Source organism: Silurus aristotelis, assembly GCF_946808225.1.
Source record: "Silurus aristotelis genome assembly, chromosome: 9".
NCBI classification, from domain to species: domain Eukaryota; kingdom Metazoa; phylum Chordata; class Actinopteri; order Siluriformes; family Siluridae; genus Silurus; species Silurus aristotelis.
Window position 1 is genome coordinate 8692848 of NC_139582.1, and position 24781 is coordinate 8717628.

Below are 24781 nucleotides of genomic sequence, written 5' to 3' on the forward strand. Positions count from 1 at the left end.
CTACCTATAGACAGCATAATATTACTGTCTGCATGCTCAAATCTGATCATCAGCAATTACACAGTCATAAACACACACAAACACAGTCTTGCCCCACCCTGTGACATTGTTTAACTCTTCGTCTCTCACACACGCGCACACTTTCTTTTTATTGCCCTCCCTCGATGTTAAACAGGATGTCTCTATGGATACAGGCATAAACAGATGATAACAAGCCCACAGCCCTTTAAAACTCAATTGAAAAGAAAGTAAAAGAGTAGACGAGAGAGAGAAAGAGAGAGAGAGAGAGAGAGAGAGAGAGAGAGAGAGAGAGAGAGCGAGAGAGAGAGAGAGAGGTGTGAGAGAGAGAGAGAGAGAGAGAGAGAGAGAGAGAGAGAGAGAGAGAGAGAGAGAGAGAGAGAGAGAGAGAGAGAGAGAGAGAGAGAGAGAGAGAGAGAGAGAGAGAAAGAGAGAAGGAGACAGAGCAGGTGGTGCTGTAGTCTGTAGCCCTGTATATAGAGAGGTTTTTTGTGCATGGGTGTGAGTTCATTTGTGTGTATGTGTGTGTGGAGTAGCCGTGCAGGAAGGAGCCAGGTGCCATAGGTAAGAGCTTTATAACAGTCACTACTAAAACACATTCTGATACACACACCAACATGCACAAGGCTGCAGAATAATTTCTCACACTCTCTTACACACTAACACACCAGATTCATGCTCTGCACGGATTAATATTTGACTTTATTTTTGCATGCACACTCAAACCCTGTAAATGCAATTTGCATTTACTTATTTTTATATATTTATTTATTACAGATTACAAGATTGTAGCAATACACTTTATTTTGAAATGAGATGATCCTTGATTTCTGATGTCTTGATGTAATACTGAAAATTTGTTATTGTTACTATATCGTTACTGTACTACAAAGATATAAAACAAGATCATGGTCCCTTTCAATGCGAATAAAAATCGTTATTCAACAACTTATTCAGATTTATTAATGTGTTATAGATAATGGCATAATGGCAGTCAGTGGAAAAGCTGTCTATAAATGTGTATGTATCTTTCTCTCTCTATCAACATCAAGACATCATGATGTAGTGCCACAGAGCTGTTAAATGCCAGAAATGATTTCATGACCACAGTGTGAAGGTAATGACAAATGAGGTGCATTAAAGTGAATCATGTAATTAATTGCAGTCATACCTTTGCTCTCTGCACCACTCTGGAGCAATTGCAATTCATGCAATGGGTAGGGTTTTTAATATGTCTGACTTTAAATTTCTGAGCATTTTACATGATTGAATTTGCATGAAAGCATATTAAGTTTGGGTGTTTTTCATAGAGTTTGCACTTTTGGATTGTTTTCTTGCATTTTGTATTTGTTTACATTTTTCATGAAGTACATCATGGGAAATGGCATGAATAAATGAAACAACAACATAAAAAAAAACAATGCACACCTGTTTTTGTTACTTTACGAGGAACACCCCCCCCCCCCCCCACACACACACACACACACACACACACACACACACACGCACACAAACACAATGTTTTTGACATTGTGGCGACATTTATCTGATTTATACGGCTTAGTGAGGTTAAGGTTAAGGTTACGCGTAGCAACTGGACTGGAGGAGCAACTGAAGGAGTAGTCAAGGACATTAAAGCAAGTGTGTGTGTGTGTGTGTGTGTGTGTGTGTGTGTGTGAGTATGTGTGGATAGGTGTTTCCCAGGTTTATGTAAAGGTTTCCATGGACACTTCCTGAGAGTGCACAAGCAGTAGAGGCAGACTGAGAGACTCTTCTACACTGTGTGTGTGTGTGTGTGTGTGTGTGTGTGTGTGTGTGTGTGTGTGTGTGTGTGTGTGTGTGTGTGTGTGTGTGTGTGTGGTATGGGGTATTCCACCATATGCAGTAAAAAAACAGATTAGTTTTCACTACTATATTTAGACACACCAAACAATAGAGATTAAATCAACTCTAACCTACACAAAGCAAACCTGCTATCCTACTTCTGTTAAATAAGTGGCATGTTAAAACTGAATTACCACCCACTAATCCATAGCAGATCCGAATTTGATGACTGGCCTTATAGATTATGCATCTGTATCACTGGTTGCATAAATGGCTGTGTACGTGCCTGCGAGCATTTGTATTTCTATGTTTAAGGCCAAAATCTAATTAGGAGGCTGTGAGTTGAAGTCAGGCCAAGCCCACCCAGCATACCACCCACCACATTGTCCCTTCCATCAGCTCAGTTTAGAGTCGTCCACTGCCAAAATTCTGACATCTATCTGAAAGATTCCACAGTAACATTCTCACAAGATCATTCAAATAAACCCTCTATACACAATTATTGACTTCTCTCACTGTTGTATAAATACATCTTACATTAAACTGGTGTTGAGTTATATTATTATCCAGAACTTGAATTTGAATTCAAATGAATTGCTGGCTAAAAATTCTTATATTTTTATTATTATAAGTATGCACTTACAAGATAAGTGCCCATAATATACGCTGAAGCTTATGTAACAAAACGACAAAATTTGTCTGAAGAAAAGCACACATACAAAGTTGTAAGAAAGAGACCAATACTTTGGTTTGTTGCTTTAAGGATAACATTTAAAGTTTTCATGTAATTTGATATATTCCTACAACGAAGGACAACGAGCCATGAAAAATACTTTTAGGAAGCTAGAATCATTAACTGTTATTTGGACAAATAAAAGTTTCTTTTCGGCTTCTCCCATTAGGGGTCGCCACAGCGGATCCTCCGCACGTTTGATTTGGCACATGTTTTACGCTGGATGCCCTTCCTAACGCAACCCTCCCCAATTTATCCGGGCTTGGGACCGGCACTAAGAGTGGCTGGGGATGGTTCCCTGACCGGGAATCGAACCCGGGTCGCAGCGGTGGGAGCGCTGCATCTTAACCACTAGACCACCAGGGGACTGTTATTTGGACAAATATGAATATAAATTATGCAACATGAATCTAGAATTTATGCAACATGAATTTACCCGTTTAATAACTTTGCAATGTAGATTTCAACTTATTTCTATGTTGGCCTTTAAAAAAAAAAAAATATTTTTCCAGGATAGGCAGGATGGCAGAGAGCACAGATGTGGACCAGCTGCTATTTGCCTTTAAGAAGTTTGCCATCCATGGAGATACTAAAGCCACAGGCAAAGAGATGAATGGAAAAAACTGGGCTAAACTCTGTAAGGACTGCAAAGTTATTGATGGCAAAAATGTCACGGCCACCGATGTAGATATTGTCTTCACTAAAGTCAAGTGAGTTGACAAGTAACAGAAAATTTTTAAAACGTTAACGTTATACTATAACTATATCTATAACATTAATATTACTATATAATATTGAAAAACTATATTATTAAAGTAAATAGGGAGTAAATATAAATGCTATATTTTGGTTTGTATGGTTTATAGTTGTATATGCATTATAAAGGACATTTTTCTGACATATTTATACTTAAAAGAAAGAAAGAAAAAAAAAGATTAAATCTAGAACCCTAAATTTTCTTCTGATTGTTGCATTAGAGGAAACCATGAAATTTTTCTTTTTTTCTATAAAAAATGTATTACTTTAACTAGAACTCTTTTAGAAATCTAAAATTATGTGCCATTTAACAATTCCTTTATAAGCCTACTTACAGTTGTGACAAATGTCTGTTATTCTAATTATAATAAAACAAATATTTCACATATATAATTTGACAAAATTGTTGACAAATCAACATTGGATTTTGTCTTAAAGCAATGAAAATTTTTTAAACATGGAATATGTTGTATATTGTTCATGGGTGTTTAGAGCAAAATCTTCTCGGTTGATCACTTATGAGGAGTTTCAGAAAGCTCTGGAAGACCTGGCCCTGAAGAAGTTTAAAGGTCAAAGCAAAGAAGAAGCATTGCAGGCCATACACAAGCTGATCGAGGGCAAGGAACCTACCAATGTTGGTGTAACGGTGAGACAAGCAATCTGACATGCATAAAATATGCGCATGCAGTACATGTATATAACAATATGGAAGACAATTTACACAATTGTATTTATGTAAATGATAATTTAGAAGACAACGAGTTTAGAATAACAATAATTTGGCTTTTATTAAATTATTTTGTTTATTGAAAGCTTAAAATCCAAGCTTTTACATATGAATATTTTAAGATGAATGTGTAAAAACCAGCCACAAATATATTTTTTTCCTTTATTAAATATCATGCATGTTATTCTGTATAATATAAAAGGTGTACATTATGTGGAGCCTTATAAATCCCAGTGAATTAGTTGTCATTTCTGAAATATAAACTTGTCTTTGAACCATCACTCCTGTCAATATTAGTCATATTACATTATGTATAATAATACTGCTTAGGCTTTCCCATTCCAAATTCTTTCTGTGTGCTCAGTGATGATTGAGTAGCTCAAGCTATCTTTATCTATGTACATTTAGCTTAAAGAGCAAGAGTTCATGAAGAGTTATTTTCAATTACATAACCTTATATTTAATATATATCTCACACAGCCAACCCTGTCAGGATGCAAATTATCTCCTATAATAAATATGTAATTTGTTATGTCCTCTAAAATTATCATGTGTACTTGTTTTCAGAAAGTGTCAAAGGGAGGAGCAGTGGACAGATTAACAGACACTTCCAAGTACACAGGCTCTCACAAGGAGCGCTTTGACATGAGCGGCAAAGGCAAAGGAAAAAGCGGACGTGAGGAGATTGTAGAGAACACTGGCTATGTTTCAGCATATAAGAATGCAGGGACTTACGATGAGAAGACCAAAACTAAGTGAAGGTCGCTAAGGCTAATGGATCACGTGAAGAATCTGGAAGAGCTCCATTTCCATCAGCACTTACATCTGGACCAAAGGCAGACCTAAATGTTGTCATGGTGGAAGCCAGTGAATGTCAGGAAATTATGTAAACAGCTGTGTTTGGTGTTTCCGGATGCAGTAATTTAGATGCATCAGTGTTACGGTTATGTTGTTTTTAAATGTTTCTGCAAAATATTTGATCCAATGTTAATGCATTTTTCTAAATCTGGCCAATTTTAAACTTTATACCAAAGCAAAACTAATACAAGGGTTTTTTTCTTTCTCTTTTCTTTACATCTTGATGTCAAAATGTTTAAGTGTTTTGTTAATGAAAGTGACCTGCGTGGTTGCAAAGCACTGGATGACGAATTATCCACTCATTAATTATAACAGTTTTCATTTATGAGCTCATTTTATTTCTCAAGCAGTAAAGTAAAAAAAAAAAACATCAATGTCTATATAAAATTAAATTAAATACTAACAATTTAGAAAGAAGAAAGCACTGGTATAGCCAGGAATTGATTTTAGCAGAATGATAAATAAATAAAGTAAAATTTCTAAATGCAAATTAAGTTGTGACATGCCCTTGCAGTTTGAGTGGATAAGAAACAGTAGTAGAATCAGTGTTTTAGATATTACTTAATTTATTATTTGAGGTATGATCTACCAATCTTGCTTTAATAAATTTAGAACATAAAACATCCATACCACAGGTCTACATACCCATACTTTGCCTGTTATTTTGACATGCCTCTGCGTAGAGTATAATAAGTGGTAGCTATGCTGCTGCTGCTGAGGGATCTTGTTTTTACAAAAATTATGAAATCTAAAAGCTTTTGAAGAATTATTTAGTTCTATTATAAACTTTTTAAAAATCTAAGAGCCCATAACTACCCAAAGAATCCACTGATGCATCCTTAAAAAATTTTGTGTACATATACTATGCAATATTGTTAATTTTGCACGTGATGCTAATTGTGTTCAAACGTTTTTTTCTGTAACGCCATAGTTCATAAACCTCAAATGACTGAGAGAAACTTCATGCTTATGACATTTTTGACAGCAGTGCTAGATGTGTACATTATAATTTCATCATTTCTTTTTTGGTCTTCAAGCATAAAATATGCCTGCCTTCTTAGTTGCACTTTAATGGATGCAGATAAACTACACATCCTGATGTATACATTCATGATAAGAAACAACAAAATGCATTGTTTCTCTAATAATTTATCCTAGTTCATAAGAATATTGTCATTTACCTGTAAAAAACTGAAAAAAACATTCTGAATTCTTTTTATTCTGAAAAAACAGCATAATAATGTGCTATAATCATATTATATTGAACATTGATGTTGTCTAATCGTGTTTTACATGTGGTGAAGTTTCATTTTAGGTTGATTTTTTTTTTTATTGTTTTTTTGTTTCTTTATATATGGTATATTATTTCATACATGAACAATTTCTCATCCTCATACTTAAGGCTGAAATAAAACTGATTAATAGACTGCCTTTATATAAGAATTTAAAAAGGAAAAAATTATATTGATTATATATGACAATACATTAATTTGACACATTCAAGCATTTATTGCACATAAAAGCAACTCCAAATGTAGATCATGCTAAAAATATGCCTAAAAAGAAAAAAGTTAGAAATGTCAGCAATGCATAATTATCAAATCTGTGCACATTTTGAACTATTCCTTTAGTAAAGAGATTATTTTGCATTTATCCATGGTGACCAACATACACTAGCGTTAATAACTGCTTGTGGTGTGTATGTGGCTGAGAATATCAAGCCTGGTTTAGAAAGAAAAAAAGTTAATGTCCTGTCTCATCCAGACACACACAGTCAGGCCCAAGCTGCTCATTTATGTGGACAGTGGACAGAGTGATGTGAAGTGTCCACCGCCCCTTTCCTGGTGTTTGAGAGGAACAGGATGCCTATGTGGGTCCTTCTGTCACCATGGCAGCAGAAACGTACACAAAATAACAGCTCGGCACCTGGCTCCGGCACTTCTCGCCTGCCTCGCGTGTTTTTTTTTAACTAAACACGCTGGTTCATGGCAACGTTTGTTTTGGACATCTCCTAGGAAGTCTCTAATCAAAACCATATCTCATGTAGGATCTGTTCAAATGTGGCCCCCTTTTTTTTTTTTGCCTGAAGCCACAACTTGAATGAATTCCTTGAACCATTCTTCAGAAGAGCTCTGCTGCTGCATTTTTAGTTTACGATAAATTTTCTGATTAATTGCTTGTCAAACTTAGATTGCAGTCTTAAATTAGGGTGTGGAAGTGCTGTATATCATCACATGAGGACTGCAGTTATATTGCTGTAGTTATGAAATGATAATATACAGACAAGAAAAGCATTAGCTGATAAATGGCACACAGTACATACTGTATATCTGCAATTATTTTAGAATTAATGTTCTTTCCAATTTAATTTCTACAGTCATAATTTTGAGTTTATAGACAAAACAGTATATTTAACCTGCTCTCAAAGAAAGTCTTTTTCATTGAATTGTATGAATGAAGTCATACCAAAAGGTTATGATCGAACTGCCCAATATTGCCTTACTTCACCTCTCTTATCACAAAAGCATAAAAATAGACTTGATTTCCAAATATGTCCTTATAATCCATCCTTTTACCTAATCCAGCAAATTTCCCAGTTTGCAATTTTTTTACACAGACCAAAAAAGGTTGCATTCCTTCTTTGATTTGTCGTGGTAACATTTCTGTGGTGTAAATTATTAATTTGCTTGTATTTTGGAAAACAGATTTAAAACAATATTGGGATGCAAAATCAGTATATTTATATTTTATATTTATATAATTTTTTTTTTTTTAATAAAAACTCATATTTAATAGTATATGAAATACTTACATTTAAGTCACATTAACTAAATAAATTTTTAAAGGGGGTGGGGGGTTACAGCATGCTTTTATGAACCATATCTAACTTTTCTTTTTTTTTTTTATAACACTGCATATTGAAGTATATTAATTGTGTCAAGAGTTCATTAAAAAATTCCAGCAACCAACAGGTGATTATACAGATATTACATAGTAATTATAGAGTGTGCAAAGTAACAAGCAGAGAATGATTTACTAGTCAAGTAGTTTGCACATGCTTATCATCATTATCAATATCATCCTCATCATCATACTAATACTTACAGAAATCTGAACATTAAGTTCAATAAAAGTCTTTCCTTTAGCTACATGGTAACTGGAAACAACTTCTGACTGTGAATAGCTGTAATCGATGGCCAGCTCAGCTTTTAGATGTTGCTACATTATGCTGCTATGGTGATACTTGAACTTTAAAGTCTACCTGCCTTCAGCTGTAAAGTTGTTGGGCCAGTCTTTGTGTCTCTATGACTACAAAGGCAATCTTTCCTGTCTTCACTACTTTCAGTGAACTTCAATATCTTTCAGGTGGTGCAAAACAACCCCTCTTATATAAAACCTTGCAAATCTTGGACAAGAATTCCTCAAGAATGAGGGAAAATTCTGGAAAAGTGGCAAAAAAGGAAAGGAATACACAATGTGATCAACAGGATTTTATGAGGTGAGCACTAAACACCAGATATAATATAATATAATAGTCAACAATTGAAATATATTAAGATTTTTAATAATTAATTATTATATGTGAAGCCATAATTGTATTATGTGCATTATTTTCAGTCTAACAGCAATAATTTGGTAAAGAAGCTAATGCACTTCAGTGCTATAAAATCGCATTACTATGATATGAATTAATGTAAAGGATACAGAAAATGGAAATTCTACAAATGATGACTAAGCATTAACATTGTCATTTTAAATCTTTCAGATGACAAATTATATCCTGGTCCTTCTCACGCTGTTCTGCATTCCTCCTCAATCAAAAGACTTCAAAGTGGCTTTTAAACAGGAACTGCTTTTCAAAGACAGGGACTTTTTGTAAGACTTAAAAAGCATCACCTTCATTTTGGAGAACTGATCAGTATTTAGTGCACACTCCTACATAAAGCGCAATAGAGATAAAATCTTTCTATTTGGACTCTGAGCCTACAGAAGGAACCAATAAACCATTGGGCATGAATTTTAGGGATGTTGTGTTGTCACAGACCTCAATGAATCACACTTTGGCTGAAACCGAAACAGAGCTGGAAGCACGTACTGACAGACTGATCCGCCTTACCAATGGTACTAAAGTATTTTTCTCATTTTCATTCATTTAATTTTATAGAAGGCCTTATAAATTATATCATAAAATGTCTTTTAAAATGTTATAACTACAGTATGAAACATTCCAAATGTAAGGATTTAAAGGAGAATTTATCCTGAAGGCCTTGCATATTAATCTTTATAATGTTCAATTACATACAAGATTTATTCCTCACATACATGATTTTGGTTTTCACGTTGGTTAAGTTCTTACATTACCCACATTATGCAACTTCTGAAGTTATGTATGTTGGAATTTTCTGTCCAATGTTTACCGTCGCTTCTTCTACAATGTTGAATTTAGAATTAATAAGACTATTGCTTCTTATTCCTTTGCTGTTGTTTATCGTAGTTAACAGTGAAGAATTTTTATTTCCTATATTAGAAATTGTTTACAGTTTTACTGCCATTTAATGACATTGTGCATTGTGCAGGTAATGCTGTGATGCATGATAGATATGTAACATCTCACAGGAATAAAGAAAAAAAAAGCCTGAAATAATTTATTTGCACCAGAATTGCTAAACACCTTGCAAAAACGTATACTGTAAAAATATTCAATTTCTTTCAAAGTAAAGTTTCTCTTTTTATTCTATAGACTTGTATGAAGCAACTCACCAATCTGATGCTGCCACACAAATATATGAGATGAGACAAATGAAAATATCACCAAAATATAGACTCCAGGTGAAATCATTATTAAACCCAGACAAAGAGGAAATGCAGCAGACTTCTAAACAACAGCTGAAAACCAAGGAACAGGTTTGCTTTTTAGATTTATATTGAATAAATTATAAATTGTTTTTAATTCTGAATATTCTCCTTGATTTCCTCAGCCCCTTAATTTAGAATACAAGTTCATTCATTCATTTAATTTTATTTATAAATATATATAGAAAAAGTAATTGTTAAAAGTGCATATTACATGTCACAAAGACATGTTACAGAAATCAAATATAGGTTTGAATCTATCCCTAGAGGGGAAGCCATTGGTGACAAGGAAAACTCAAAAGGAAACCCATTGTCTTTATATGGAAAGAACTGGCTGTTATTTACCATGACTTCAAAAAGAGAAATATAGTTTTACTTTCTAAAAGAATTTGGCCAAATGGTTTTCATTCAAATATTTCTCTATCAGGAAATTAATGGCTTTTACTCATTAAGCCAATTCAGTTTATTAGATATAGAATACATTTGGTTTATAACAACTCACATTCTGGTATACTAAGTGAATATTTCTAGGGTTAGCTAGATACACATGCTATATATAGGTTTTTGATCAGGACATTAAAAATGTCCTTTATGCTCTCTGGCCAATAAACCACAGTATAATATAATTATGGATAATGTACAAATGTATAATGTATACATTTAAATTGCATTTATTTACTATTACTATATAAGCTTTGTGACAATCTCTGTGGTTAGAAGTACTAAAGAAATTGTTTTTTTATGAGATTTCAGGGGAAAACTGTCAAAGAATATAACATGACATAAATCTTCATAAACAATTTGCAAAAGTTGTGAAGCTCAAAACTCACATTTTGGTCAATATAAGCTAGTGTTATGTCTCTTTTGGAGCTGACATACATTAAAATGTAACTGACTTTCAGAGTTTTTCAGAGTTCAGAGATACACCAGTGATATGAACTTTTCAAGAGAATTATTAATGAGCACTTTCAACTCAACAGATACTTGGCACATGATGCTCAACATTAATTCAACATGCTTATGTCAACACAAGTGCTACATAAACATCATTACAATTGTTAAAAGCTTTTGCTGTTTGGATTACGAATGGAGCCTGTTAGAAAAAGCCCTTAAAATTGTGTATGTAAAGTAAGCTTATGTAGCTGTCCTGAAGAGCTTATATTCAGTAGATGTCATATAGCTTAATGGTGTATGCCCTTTGGTAAAGTAGAACATACAGTGGTACATGATACTGTATGTTCTCAGGTGTTCTTACCAGAAGCCCAAGGTAGCGCTTTGCTTGGTACAGCTGTCAAGCCATTTGGCCCTGATGTGTGTGCTGTGTTGAGGACTCTGCTAGACTTGGTAGATGAGCACTGGAATGGGCAATTCTCTCTACATCTCAATCCTAACTTTATGGGTAAGCATCCATTTTAAAGTGAACTGTAAGTGATGTGCCTTTTTAAAGTAATTTTGAGTGAGTACTCTTAACAGTTTAAATGCTAACACCACCAAGGTGTCACTGCTGAGCCCTTGAGAAAGGCCCTAATCCGCAGCTTCTTAGTTTTATAAACAAGATCATTATAAGTTACTCTGGAAAAGTTCATCTGCCAAATGCCATAAATGTAAACATATATTAATGTTTTTAAGACTAACATACAATACATGGCCAAATGTTCGCAGACACCAGAAAATCACAACCACAATTTTAGAAGCACACACTTGGTAGGATATATGTACAAGAGTGTGAGTAGTGTTTTTCCAGCATGACAATGTTCCTGTGCTCCAAGCAAGTGCCTTACAGACATAGTGTTCCAAGGCTTTAGTGGAATAATTGGAGAATCCTGCACAAAGCCCTGACCTCAAACCAACTGAGAGCTATTGGGATTAAAATAAATCATTCTATAATAATCATGGATTTAGTTTATTATATGAAGATCCCATTTTCAAAATGGATTTCAAATAAGTGATACAGACCCCCTGAGTTGAATAATGACACTTGGAATCGCTGATTCTTATTTGATAAATAAGAAGGTAAGAAATAATAAGCAGCACATTATTCGAACACATATACACTATATTTCCAAATGTTTGTGGACACCTGGCCCTAAGTATGGTATGTGCGTTTTGAGCATTGCATTCCACATTCCACATCCCAATTTGCTCTTATAATTCCCTCCACTCCTCTGGAAAGATGCTATACTGAATTCCAGAGTGTGCTTGTGGACATTTGTGTTCATCAGCCACAGGGGAGTTAGAAAAGTCAGGTACTGTTGTAGGATAAGGAGGCCTGGAGTGCAGTGTTCCAATTCATCCCAAAGGTTTTCAGTAGGGTTGCGATCAGAGCTTCCTAACAGGCCACTCAAGATCTCCATCTTCAAACCATGTAAACCATATCTTAATGGAGCTGACTTGTGCACAAGGGCATTTGCAAGTTAAACTGCATAATAAGCTAATGTTGTTGATACGAAAACTGTTAGCAATGTTTTGGAGGCTGCTAAATAAACTACTGAGATGAAAACAAAATTCTCTCCGAAATACTACATGTTGGGTAAGATAAAAATGCTTTAAAATGTAAAATGTATAATGTAATCTATCAAAGAATTCATCATCATTAAAATAATACAACTTCTTCAATTATTTCTATGGTTGCTCACAGCAAAAGCCATCCTACTTCTCTTACCTCTGACCAAACCAGTTCCACCATCACAACCTGAGAACAGGAATATAAGAGGAAGTAAGGATGAGCTAAAAGCAAGACATGGGAAAACATGGGAAAGCAAGAAATGGTGGGATATGGAGAAATTAAGGCAGGCTCATAGCAGTTTGGGAAGTGAACAGGTTGGAAATGAAGAGTTGAAATGCTATAAAGAACACAGATCAGCATCAGATGAAATTCGACGACTAAAGAGACAACTTGAAAAAACCCAACATGAACAGGTTTTTCTTTTTCAAGATAACAGTTTAAGATTTAACTGCTCTGTTTCTAAATAAACTAAATACTTCTATGTTATAGGAATCGTTAAAGGCAAAACTGATCTCGGCTTTAAAAGAGAACTTTATTTTGCGGGCTGAGAAAATAAAGATTGGAAAGTATTGAGCATTTACATTAAATAGAACATACATAAAACACAATATAAACAAACAATGAGATATACATTGTGTGTGTGTGTGTGTGTGTGTGTGTGTGTGTGTGTGTGTGTGTGTGTGTGTGTGTGTGTGTGTGTGTGTGTGCATTTATTAATATACCTCAATGTTGAAATTGGGGGAACATCTAGACAGAGAAACACAAGTCCTTCAACAGCAAGATAAACTCTTAAAGCAGTTGGAAGAAACACTGCATCTTTTACAGGACAATCACAGGTAAAATCTTTTACAATTAATCTGTCAGTTTATAAATATCAGTCATCTGGATTCAGTTTATCATCAGAAATGCAAAAATCACTTGAATAACCTAATCCTTTAGCAAGGTAATATAAATTATATTTATGTTCTGGTATTTTGCTTTCTCATTTAGTAAATGTAATGTTTTCTTTTTTTAGATCCTTGGTGTCCTATAATGAGTTGCATAATGCGGTCGAAAGAACCAGGAAATGCAGTAAAACATTTTTAATTAATTGAATTAAATATTAATAAAATTAACAATTTGAATATTTTATTGTGTGTGTGTTTATGGCTGAACTTAATTTGATTGTTTTTTTATATGTTTTTTACAGCTTAAAATTTCAATCAATTGATGAAGCACGAAATAAAGTCGCTATCCGTGAGGAACTTTTCTTGTGGCTTTCTTGTAAAAGGCTGGACTCACAAAGTGGAGGTTACTGATTTAAATTCTGCTCATGTACCTGCTATAACTGGTTCAAATGATGATTATGAAGTTCAAAATGTATCTTCTACTTGACTTAGTTTTGCATAAATTGTATCACCTCCTCACCACCACACCCAAGACATGAAGTAAAAGGATAAATTCCAACTAGCAACCTCTGTTTAAAAAAAAAAAAAAAAATTATTTCTGTGTATAAATAATATATAATAATGTATATTAATGCAGACAACTTAAACTTAACTTAAAATTGCCACTGTTACAATAAACAGTACAACAATTTTAGGAATAATCAGGAATAATCATAGTTCCATGTAAACCTCTATAACAGGACATAACTGATTTAACAGATCAATCTACAATAATGTTTATAAATGATCTAATTATGTGATCTTTTTTGTATGAATGCAAAATATTTACCAAAGATTTCATACATACCCATTCTGATGGTTATAGTCCTTGAAATTAGACTACCAGCAGATGGTGCTACTGATTAACCAAAACCAAAGTCCCCACAATTCAGATTTTTTTTCACATATACAGGTGCATCTCAATAAAATAGAATGAGACTAAAAAGTTGATTTATTTTAGTAATTCAATACAAAAAGTGAAACTCGTATATTATAGATTCATCACACACAGACTGATATAATCAAGTGTTGTTTCTTTTAATTTTGATGATTTTAGCACAGCTAATGAAAACCCAAAATTTAATATCTATGAAAATTAAAATATTGTGAAAAAGTTCAATATTGGAAACGTGTGGTGTCACACTCTAATCAGCTCAATAAATCCAAACACCTGCAAAAGTTTCCTGAGCCTTTAAATGGTGTCTCAGTCTGGTTTAGGCTACACAATCATGCGGAAAACTGCTGACTTGACATTTGTCCAGAAGACGATCATTGATACCCTGCACATAGAGGGTAAAACACAAAAGGTCATTGCTAAAGAAGTTGGCTGTTCACAGAGTGGAAAGTTGAATGGAATGGAAAAATGTGATAGAAAAAGGTGAACTGAAGCCCATTCAAGAATTTGGGGAGATTTACAATAAGTGGACTGCAGCTGGAGTCAGTGCTTCGGAAGCCACCATGCACAGACGTATCCATGGGCTACAACTGACGCATTCCTTGTGTCAAGCCACTCCTGAACCAGAGACAACGTCAGAGGTGTCTTAAATGGGCAAAGGCCAAAGTCGTCTTTTCAGATGAAAGGAAAGAATATTTTGCATGGAAGAAGAGTGGAAAGGCACAGAATCCAAGTTGCATGATGTCCAGTGTAAAGTTTGCACAGTCAGTGGTGGTTTTGGAAATCATGTCATCTGCTGATGTTGGTCCACTGTGTTTTATCAAGTCCAAGGTCAGCATAGCCGTCTACCAGGACGTTTTAGAGCACTTCATGCATCCCTCTGCTGACCAGCTTTATGGAGATGCTGATTTCATTCTCCAGCAGGATTTGGCACCTGCCCACACTGCCAAAAGCTCTAAAAGGTGGTTAAATGACCATGGTGTTGATGTGCTTGACTGGCCAGCAACCTCACCAGAAATGAACCCCATAGAAAATCTATGTGGTATTGTCAAAAGGAAAATTAGAAACAAGAGACCAAAAATGCAAATGAGCTAAAATCCACCGTCAAAGAAATTTGGGCTTTCATACCACCTCAGCAGTGCCACAGACTGATCACCTCCATGCAAAACCGAAATGAGGCAGTAATTAATGCAAAAGGAGCCCCAACCAAGTATTAAGTACATATACAGTAAATGAAAATACTTTCCAGAAGGCCAACAATTCATTAAAAAAAAAGGATTTAAATTTTTTGAGATGGAGTGGGTGGAGAAGAGTGGCAGGAGTAATTTGTGATAGTAGGGTATCTGCAAGAGTGAAAGGGAAAGTTCAGAGGACTGTGGTGAGACCTGCGATGTTGTATGGATTAGAGACAGTGGCATTGAGTAAAAGACAGGAGGTGGAGCTGGAGGTAGCAGAGCTGAAGATGTTGTGATTTTTGTTGGGAGTGACGAGGATGGACAGGATTAGAAATGAGTTTATTAGAGGGATAGCACATGTAGGACGTTTTGGAGACAAAGTGAGGGAGGTGAGATTGAGATGGTTTGGACATGTGCAGAGGAGGGACATGGGGTATATCGGAAGGAGAATGCTGAGGGGGGTATGCAGACGGATGATCCGCTGTGGTGAGTCCTAATGTGAGAAGCCGGAAGAAGAGGAGGATATACAGCGGGTACAATAAGTATTGAACACGTTGTAACACGCTGAATCAGGGCCAAGGGAAAGCTTGCCTAACTGCTGCTGAAATCAGCCAAAACTACAGTGGCTGAGAAGTGCAAAACACATTAACAAATTCGAAAACAAAAGAACAAATCCAAAAACAAAATAACAAATCCGAAAACAAAATAACAAAACCCGAAAACAAACCGGAAAAGGTAGGTATTCACAAACTATACCTACCTTTTCCGGTTTGTTAAAATTGTCGTTGTGTTTTGGGAGTTGTTAATGTATTTCGTACAACGATTCAGACACCTGTCATTCAAGATATACAGGCCGTGCAACAGTTTACTTCTGTTATTTTCTTATATTTAAAGGTGAACTAATCGAAATAAAAAATAGTTTAAAGTAAACTGAGAACTTTACACATGTACAATAAACAAAGTTATAAGATTTCATACTGCCTGTATACCTTGAATGACAGGTGTCTCGTCCAATGATCGGTAAGTTTTCCATTCACAAACGATACATACCTTTTCCGGTTTGTCTGAATTGTCGTCGTGTTTTCGGATTTCTTAATGTGTTTTCAGATTTGTTATTTTGTTTTTGGATTTGTTATTTTGTTTTCAGATTTGTTATTTTGCTTTCGGATTTGTTATTTTGTTTTTGCATATGGTAATTTGTTTTCGGATTTGTTAGTGTTTTCTAATTTGTTAATTTGTTTTCTGATTCGTTAATGTGTTTTGCACTTCTCGGACACCGTACAAAACACACAGGTCTTATTCCACATCTCGTGTTTTATTTTCCTGGAAACAGTGTTACTTGCAATAAAGAAGACAACTTAAATGAGCAACAGAAAAAAAATGTAATTAAAATAAATAAGACCAACATCGGACTCACACATGCAGTACTCGTGACATATGCAGCTGCAGACTGTTCCCAGAAGGCTCTATTCTTAAAGAAGCCACGACACAATTCAACTGTTACGTCATTATTTTTTCTCAGTAAATATATTTAAGTTGCTATTGAAATTAAATTTACCAGATGTTAGCAACAACCCATGCGAAGAAATCAAACAGCACATTTCTATCAAATAAGTTATGTGTAATAATGTGAAATGACACAGGGAAAAAGTATTGAACACGCTTACTGAAATTTATCTAATAGTTTGTACAAAAGCTTTTGTTGGTAATGAGGACTTCAAGACACCTCCTGTATGGAGAAACTAGTTGCACACATTGCTCAGGTGTGATTTTGTCCCATTCTTCCACATAAACATTCTTGAAATCTGAAGGCTCTGTGGGCCTCTTTTATGAACTCTGTATCTAAATCTGTAGTTCTTTTCATAGATCTTAAATAGGATTCAAATCAGGTGATTTCTCTGAAAACCAATTGAGAGTTTCCTTGGCTGTGTTTTTGGGATCATTGGCTTGCTGAAATGTACACCCTCCTTTCATCGTCATCATCCTGGCAGATGGCTGCAGATTTTTTATCAAGAATGTCTCGGTACATTTTCTCCATTCATCCTTCCTTCAATTATATGAAGTTTGCCAGTATTGTATGCTGAAAAACAGCCCCACAGCATGTTCCATAATGCATCTCCAAACTTTACTGTATGGTGTTTTTGGGGTGATGTGCAGTGCCATTTGTCCTCCAAACATGGTGTGTATTATGGCATCCAAAGAGTTCAATTTTGGTCTCATCTGACCAGACTATATCCTCCCAGTATTTCACAGGCTTGTGCAAATGTTGTAGAGCACCTTTAAACAAGCTTCAACATGCTTTTTCTTTAGAAATTAACACAGGCACAGTCCATGGCAGTTGAGTGCATTGCTTATTATTTTCTTTGAAACAATTGTACCTGCTAATTGCAGGTCTTTCTGAAGCTTTCCACAAGTGCTCCTTGGCTTTTGGAACTTCTTTTCACTCCTCTGTCAAAACCTTTGTGAGGAGCACCTGGTTGTGGCCGGTTTATGGTGAAATTATGTTTTTTCCACTTCTGTATTATGGCCCCAACAGTGCTCCCTGGAACATACAAAAGTTTTTTTAATCTTTCTGTAACCAATGGCATCAGTATGTTTTGCACATTACGGTTGCAACGGTCTTGAGCGCGCTCTTTGTTTGTATCCATCATAAAATGTTTCTTGTGTGGCGCCTTGGTAATGGAACACCTTTATATAGGCCATTGGTTTGGACTGAACCAACAGATAATAATTTGCACTCATGAGGAGCAGGATTGCTTTCTAATTACTGAATGATTTCAGCTGGTGTCTTGGCTTTTCATGCCTTTTTTCACCTCCCTTTCTTTGTGTTTAATACTTTTTCATTGTCATTTCACATTATTATACATAACTGTAACTGTTTCTTACAAACATCTGGTAAAAAATATAATGTCAATTGCACCTTAAGAAAAATATTTACTGAGAAAAATGGTGGCGTGTTCAATACTTATTTTACTTGCTGTATATGTTAGTTTAAATCAATATTGACAATTTCTGAGTAAATCTGTGAACACTGACAATTTGCTGTCTGAAAAAGTGAATATATCATGATCAGTATTGTTATTTAGCTCCTAACGAAACACACACTTTCATGGAAACATTGAAGTTTTTCTCACCTTTTGTGCTTGAACATGCCAAGTGCAAAAAATTATGTAATTCCAAGTTCAGACTTTGTGGATAAGACATGAAACACGTTTAGAAATAATGCTGCATGCCATTGTCTCAGCAAAAGTTTATTAATTGGCTGAGAAAAGCTGTATAAGAAAACCTTACACCTTTAAAAACCTGTGTGCCTTCTGGTCCAGAATTATGAACATGTAGGGGTTTGTGGGCTGGGTTAAAGGAGTGAAAAGAAAAACATTCATGTCATATGGGCCTACTGAATTTTATTTAGCACACCATGCAATCAAGTTCTAAATTTGTACATAAAAGCTGCCACTGCATACAAGACAATTATCATGGCTTGTATGCACATTCTAATTTGATGCACAGGCTCACTCAACAACGCCCCATATTTGGTAAACAACTCCCTTTTAACAAAGCAAAGAATTAGATGTTTAGTGTTTAGATATTTAGTGTATGTATATATATATATATATATATATATATATATATATATATATATATATATATATATATATACAGTGTTGTGCTCGTTACTAAAAAATAGTAACTAGTACAGTTACTCGTTACTTCATTCTCAGTTACTTTGTTGATTACTTCCACCAAAGTAACTTTTTTTGAAGAACCTTCTTTAATGTTCCCATTAATGCCATTTTATTGCGTTATGGTCTATACAAACACAAAACTGACTTAAACACAGAGCAATTTTTAAACACTATTTTATTGAAGTCAGACCAGCACAAACTGAATATATCACAAGGATTTCTGAAATAAATAACAAAACAAGCTGAATAATATATTCACAATCAAAAACTAAAGTGGCTTCTGTTGTTGTGTTGAGCTCTTAAAAATGTTCCTTTCACAGCTGAAGTATGAAAACTATTACCAATGTAGAACAGAACACCGGGTTAGCGGTTAGATCCGTCGAGGCATGGAGTTTCTGAAGGAGCTTCGGCAGATTGGAGTTACTGTTTATCGCAGTAGATACGAGCTTCGAACCAAAAAGACACAGCTTACATTTGACAGTTTTTGTCTTTATACTCAACTAAAGTGAAATAATGAGCATATTTCCACTTTGAGAAACTCGTCTTTCTCTCGCCTCGACTCTCCGTTACCGCCGCACAGACCTAAATAAACGGATACACGCCCACAGCGCGTCTTCTTCGTGTATACAGAGGTTCATCCTACAACCCTACAACGCGTCTCTGCTGTAAGCAGGTTAGGCTGTAGTCTACACTTCAGCCGAAATTAATTCATTTTTAAAAGTAACGGGTAACGCACCATACGGTAACAGTATGTATATATATATATATATATATATATATATATATATATATATATATATATATATATATATATATAATAACGACTGGAGGTAACTTCTATGAATCAAAGTCCCCGTTTATACGTGTACATTTATATGTTATATACACACACACACACACACACACACACACACACACACACACACACACACACACACACACTGTATATATTATTTGACTCAAAGCCACAGCGCCATCTGCTGGCAGAGCTCGTATGTTATTGGTTATCGTATAATAAAAAATATTCAGTGAAATTATACTTATCAAGCTAGATAGATCACGCAATGCATTTTAAATAAAATGAGTACAGTTTACTTTGTATACAAGTTTAAAGGTGCTAAGATTTTAACAGAAGATTGTATCAAATTGTAAGCTTTTTTGACTAATCTGACTAAAGCGCTTTGTTCAAATGGCTCCCTCTTGTGGACACATTGGAATATTAGACATACTTGCGACATATTAAAGTTTTTATTTCATCACTTTCTCTCAGTAAGCACTTTATCATGATTACAATCTCAGTAAAATCGTTGGAATCGGGCATTTTTTGTTTAAACTTTATATAAATAGACCAGCTATAATAATGCTAATATAAATCAGTTTATTTGTGCAGAAACACTGCACACCAGGCAGTATATTTTTTTAAATGTTGATTTTATAACATTTTAAACCTATGTTGTATAAAATGGGACACTGTAACACCAATATAAATTGTTTCTTTATTTTTTATTTTCTGGAGAGGTTGTGCCATGACGTGTTGTTTTCTCTGTCACACATCATTATCTGATAGGAATTAGCAATTTAAGCGTAGTCTCATGCGAAACTTAATCACACCAAGCATGCATTTTTCTCTCCACTGTTTGAATATACATGTGCCTTATCTGCTGGCCTAAACTCTTTTTTCCCATATAATTTGCAAAAAAACACTATTTTTCTTAATTTCAAATCCCTTAAATGTGAAATGTCCAGTCCGCCACTGCATACGTTGAATTGGAGTCAGTGGATGGAAAAGTGTAGCCTGTCTCCATCACAAAAAAAGTTTTTTTATTATTATTATTTATTGTTGTAACAATGCTTGCAAAGTATAGAGAAGGTCAAAAGGAGTTGCATTGTGTGTTTGTGGATCTAAAGAAAGCGTGTGACAGGGTGGAATGTAAAGAGTTGTGGTATTGTATGAGAAAGTCAAGTGTGGCAGAGAAGATTGTGAGACTTGCAGTGGTGATGGACAGGTTGACAGACGAGGTCAGATAGGAGTCTTCATGGACTTGATGTTTGTAGATGATATTGTGATTTGTGGTGAGAGTAGGGAGCAGGTTGAGAAAAGCCTGGAGAGGTGGAGGTATGTGCAGGAGAGAAGGGGAATGAAAGTCAGTAGGAGTAAGACAGAGTACATGTGTGTGAATAAGAGGGAGGGAAGTGGAGTGGTGCGGTTGCAGGGAGAAGAGATGGAGAAGGTGGAGGAGTTTAGGTACCTGGGGAGTGTGTTAGAGAAGTGAAGAAAAGAGTGCAGGCAGGGTGGAGTGGGTGGGGAAAACTGGCAGGAGTGATTTGGGATAAAAGGGTATCTTCAAGATCTAAAGAAGCTGAGATTTTCATTGGGAGTGACGAAGATGGACAGGATTACAAACGAGTTTATTAGAGGAACCCCACATGTAGGATGTTTTGGAGACAAGGTAAGGTAGGCTAGATTAAGATGGTTTGGACATGTGCATAGGAGGGACATGGCATATATCGGTAAAAGAATGCTGAGGAAGCAGCCACTAGGCAGTAGAAAAAGAGAAAGGACAAGGAGGAGGTTTTTTGGATGTGGTGAGGGAAGACAAGCAGAAAGAGGCAGATGTAGAGGACAGGGTAGTATGGAGACAGATGATCTGTGGCAGCCCCTAATGGGAGCAGCCAAAAGAAGAAGAATAAGTTGTAACAGTTCTTGCAAAAATAAATTTTATGACATTGGTACAACTTGCAAATGACAAAGCACCAATATTATATATAATATATTGTTATATTGTAATATATTTTTTTTAGTTTGTGGTGCTTTGTCATTTGCAAGTTGTACCTATATATATATATATATATATATATATATATATATATATATATATATATATATATATATATAACCCAGCCATTAGGGGGGCACAAGCCAGTGTACTCTTAGTGCCGGTCCCAAGCCCGGGTAAATGGGGAGGGTTGCGTTAGGAAGGGCATCCAGCATAAAACATGTGCCAAATCAAATATGCGGATCACAAATGAGAATTTCATACCGGATCGGTCGAGGCCCGGGTTAACAACGACCGCCACAGGTATCGTTAGCCGACAGGGTACCGGTGGAAATTGGGCTACTGTTGGCCGAAGGAGGAGAAGGAGAGGAGGAAGGCGTCTACAGAGACGGCAGGAAAAGGAGCAGTGTAGGAGAGTAGAGGTTCGGGTTGGTACTTTAAATGTTGGTACTATGACGGGTAAAGGGAGAGAGATAGCTGATATGATGGAGAGGAGAAAGGTAGATGTGTTGTGTGTTCAGGAGACCAAGTGGAAAGTAAGGCCAGGAACATTGGAGGTGGGTTTAAACTGTTTTATCATGGTGTGGATGGGAAGATAAATGGTGTAGGGGTGATTCTGAAGGAAGCGTACAGTAAGAGTGTAGTGGAGGTGAAGAGAGTTTCTGATAGGGTGATGATCGTGAAGGTGGAAGTTGAAGGGATGTTGATAAATGTCATCAGTGCCTATGCTCCACAAGTTGGCTGTGAGATGGAGGAGAAAGAAAGATTCTGGAGTGAATTAGATGAAGTGGTAGATGGTGTACCTAGGAAAGAACGATTGGTGATTGGGGCAGACTTTAATGGGCATGTAGGTGAAGGGAACAGAGGTGATGAGGAGGTGATGGGTAGGTATGGTTTTAAGGAGAGGAATGTGGAAGGGCAGATGGTGGTAGATTTTGCTAAAAGGATGGAAATGGCAGTGGTGAACACGTATTTTAAGAAGAAGGAGGATCATAGGGTGACGTATAAGAGTGGAGGAAGGTGCACACAGGTGGATTATCTTCTGTGTAGGAGATGCAACCTGAAGGAGATTGGAGACTGTAAGGTGTTGGCGGGGGACAGTGTAGCTAGACAGCATCGGATGGTGGTCTGTAGGATGGTTTTGGAGGCGAAGAAGAAGAGGAGGAAAGTAAGGTTTGAAACAAGAATAAGATGGTGGAAACTGAAGGAGGAAGAGTGTAGTGTGAGGTTCAGGGAAGAGGTCAGACAGGGGCTTGGTGGTGGTGAAGAGGTGCCGGATGATTGGGCAACTACTGCAGGAGTGATGAGGGAGGCAGCTAGAAAAGTACTTGGTGTGACATCTGGAAATAGAAAGCAAGACAAGGAGACGTGGTGGTGGAATGAGGAAGTGCAGGAGAGCATTAGGGGAAAGAGATTGGCAAAACAGAAGTGGGATCGACAGAGTGATGAGAAGAGTAGGCAGGAGTACAAGGAGATGCGGCAGCAGGTTAAAAGGGATGTGGCGAAAGCCAAGGAAAAGGCATATGAGGAACTGTATAAGAGGTTGGACACTAAGGAAGGAGAAAAGGATTTATACCGATTGGCCAAGCAGAGGGACCAAGCTGGGAAGGATGTACTGCAAGTTAGAGCAATAAAGGATGGAGAGGGAAATGTGTTGACTAGTGAGGAGAGTGTGTTGAGAAGATGGAGGGAGTATTTTGAGCAGCTGATGAATGAGGAAAATCAGAGAGAGAGAAGGTTGGAGGATGTGAAGTTGGTGAAGCAGGATGTAGATAGGATTAGTAAGGAGGAAGTGAGAGCAGCGATTAAGAGGATGAAGAATGGAAAGTCGGTTGGACCAGATGACATACCGGTAGAAGCGTGGAGATGTTTAGGAGAGATGGCAGTGGAGTTTTTAACCAGATTGTTAAACAGGATTCTGGAAGGGGAGAGGATGCCTGAGGAATGGAGAAGGAGTGTGCTGGTACCGATCTTTAAGCATAAGGGAGATGTGCAGACCTGCAGTAACTACAGGGGAATTAAGTTGATCAGTCACACCATGAAGTTATGGGAAAGAGTAGTGGAAGCCAGGCTGAGAGAAGAGGTGACCATCTGTGAGCAACAGTATGGTTTCATGCCGAGGAAGAGCACCACAGATGCCTTATTTGCTTTGAGGATGTTGATGGAGAAGTATAGAGAAGGACAGAAGGAGCTGCATTGTGTATTTGTGGATTTAGAGAAAGCGTACGACAGGGTGCCGAGAGAGGAGTTGTGGTATTGTATGAGGAAGTCAGGTGTGTCAGAGAAGTATGTGAGGGTGGTGCAGGACATGTATGAGGACAGTGTGACGGCAGTAAAGTGTGCAGTAGGTACGACAGACTGGTTCAGGGTGAAGGTTGGACTGCATCAAGGATCGGCCCTGAGCCCTTTCCTGTTTGCAGTGGTGATGGACAGGTTGACGGACGAGGTCAGACAGGAGTCTCCCTGGACTATGATGTTTGCAGATGATATTGTGATTTGTGGTGAGAGTAGAGAGCAGGTTGAGAAGAACCTGGAGAGGTGGAGATATGCGCTGGAGAGAAAGGGAATGAAAGTCAGTAGGAGTAAGACAGAGTACATGTGTGTGAATGAGAGGGAGGGCAGTGGAGTGATGCGGTTGCAGGGAGAAGAGGTGGAGAAGGTGGAGGAGTTCAGGTACCTGGGGTCAACAGTGCAAAGTAATGGAGAGTGTGTTAGGGAAGTAAAGAAAAGGGTGCAGGCAGGGTGGAGTGGGTGGAGAAGAGTGACAGGAGTGATAGAAGAGTATCTGCAAGAATGAAAGGGAAAGTTTATAGAACTGTGGTGAGACCTGCGATGTTGTATGGATTAGAGACAGTGGCATTGAGTAAAAAACAGGAGGTGGAGCTGGAGGTAGCGGAGCTGAAGATGTTGAGGTTTTCGTTGGGAGTGACGAGGATGGACAAGATTAGAAATGAGTTTATTAGAGGGACAGCACATGTAGGATGTTTTGGTGACAAGGTGAGGGAGGCGAGATTGAGATGGTTTGGACATGTGCAGAGAAGGGACA

The 24781-nt window shown here is 36.6% G+C and overlaps 2 protein-coding genes across 8 annotated transcripts; both read left to right on the top strand.

Moving 5' to 3' along the window:
- Nucleotides 1–395: 395 nt before the first annotated feature.
- tppp3 (tubulin polymerization-promoting protein family member 3) lies at nt 396–6349 on the top strand. Of its 5 annotated transcripts, none has more exons than XM_083550252.1 (5): nt 396–582; nt 1071–1135; nt 3093–3285; nt 3824–3977; nt 4626–6349. In XM_083550252.1, the coding sequence occupies exons 3-5, from the start codon at nt 3098–3100 to the stop codon at nt 4815–4817; spliced, it is 534 nt and encodes a 177-aa protein (XP_083406378.1). In that variant the 5' UTR covers nt 396–582; nt 1071–1135; nt 3093–3097; the 3' UTR covers nt 4818–6349. The 5 variants fall into 5 exon arrangements, with proteins under 5 accessions (XP_083406378.1, XP_083406375.1, XP_083406376.1 ...); XM_083550250.1 differs by having other exon boundaries at nt 401–582; nt 3088–3285; XM_083550251.1 differs by having other exon boundaries at nt 404–582; nt 1071–2700; nt 2939–3285.
- Nucleotides 6350–6491: 142 nt separating this feature from the next.
- LOC310730980 (uncharacterized protein) lies at nt 6492–13516 on the top strand. 3 transcript variants are annotated; one of them, XM_083550236.1, is made up of 9 exons: nt 6492–8415; nt 8683–9038; nt 9658–9821; nt 11016–11169; nt 12409–12689; nt 12766–12842; nt 13032–13112; nt 13292–13347; nt 13466–13516. In XM_083550236.1, exons 2-9 carry the CDS (start codon nt 8930–8932, stop codon nt 13468–13470), a joined length of 927 nt encoding a protein of 308 aa, XP_083406362.1. In that variant the 5' UTR covers nt 6492–8415; nt 8683–8929; the 3' UTR covers nt 13471–13516. The 3 variants fall into 3 exon arrangements, with proteins under 3 accessions (XP_083406362.1, XP_083406360.1, XP_083406361.1); XM_083550234.1 differs by having other exon boundaries at nt 13292–13516; XM_083550235.1 differs by lacking the exon at nt 6492–8415 and having other exon boundaries at nt 8440–9038; nt 13292–13516.
- Nucleotides 13517–24781: the final 11265 nt, after the last annotated feature.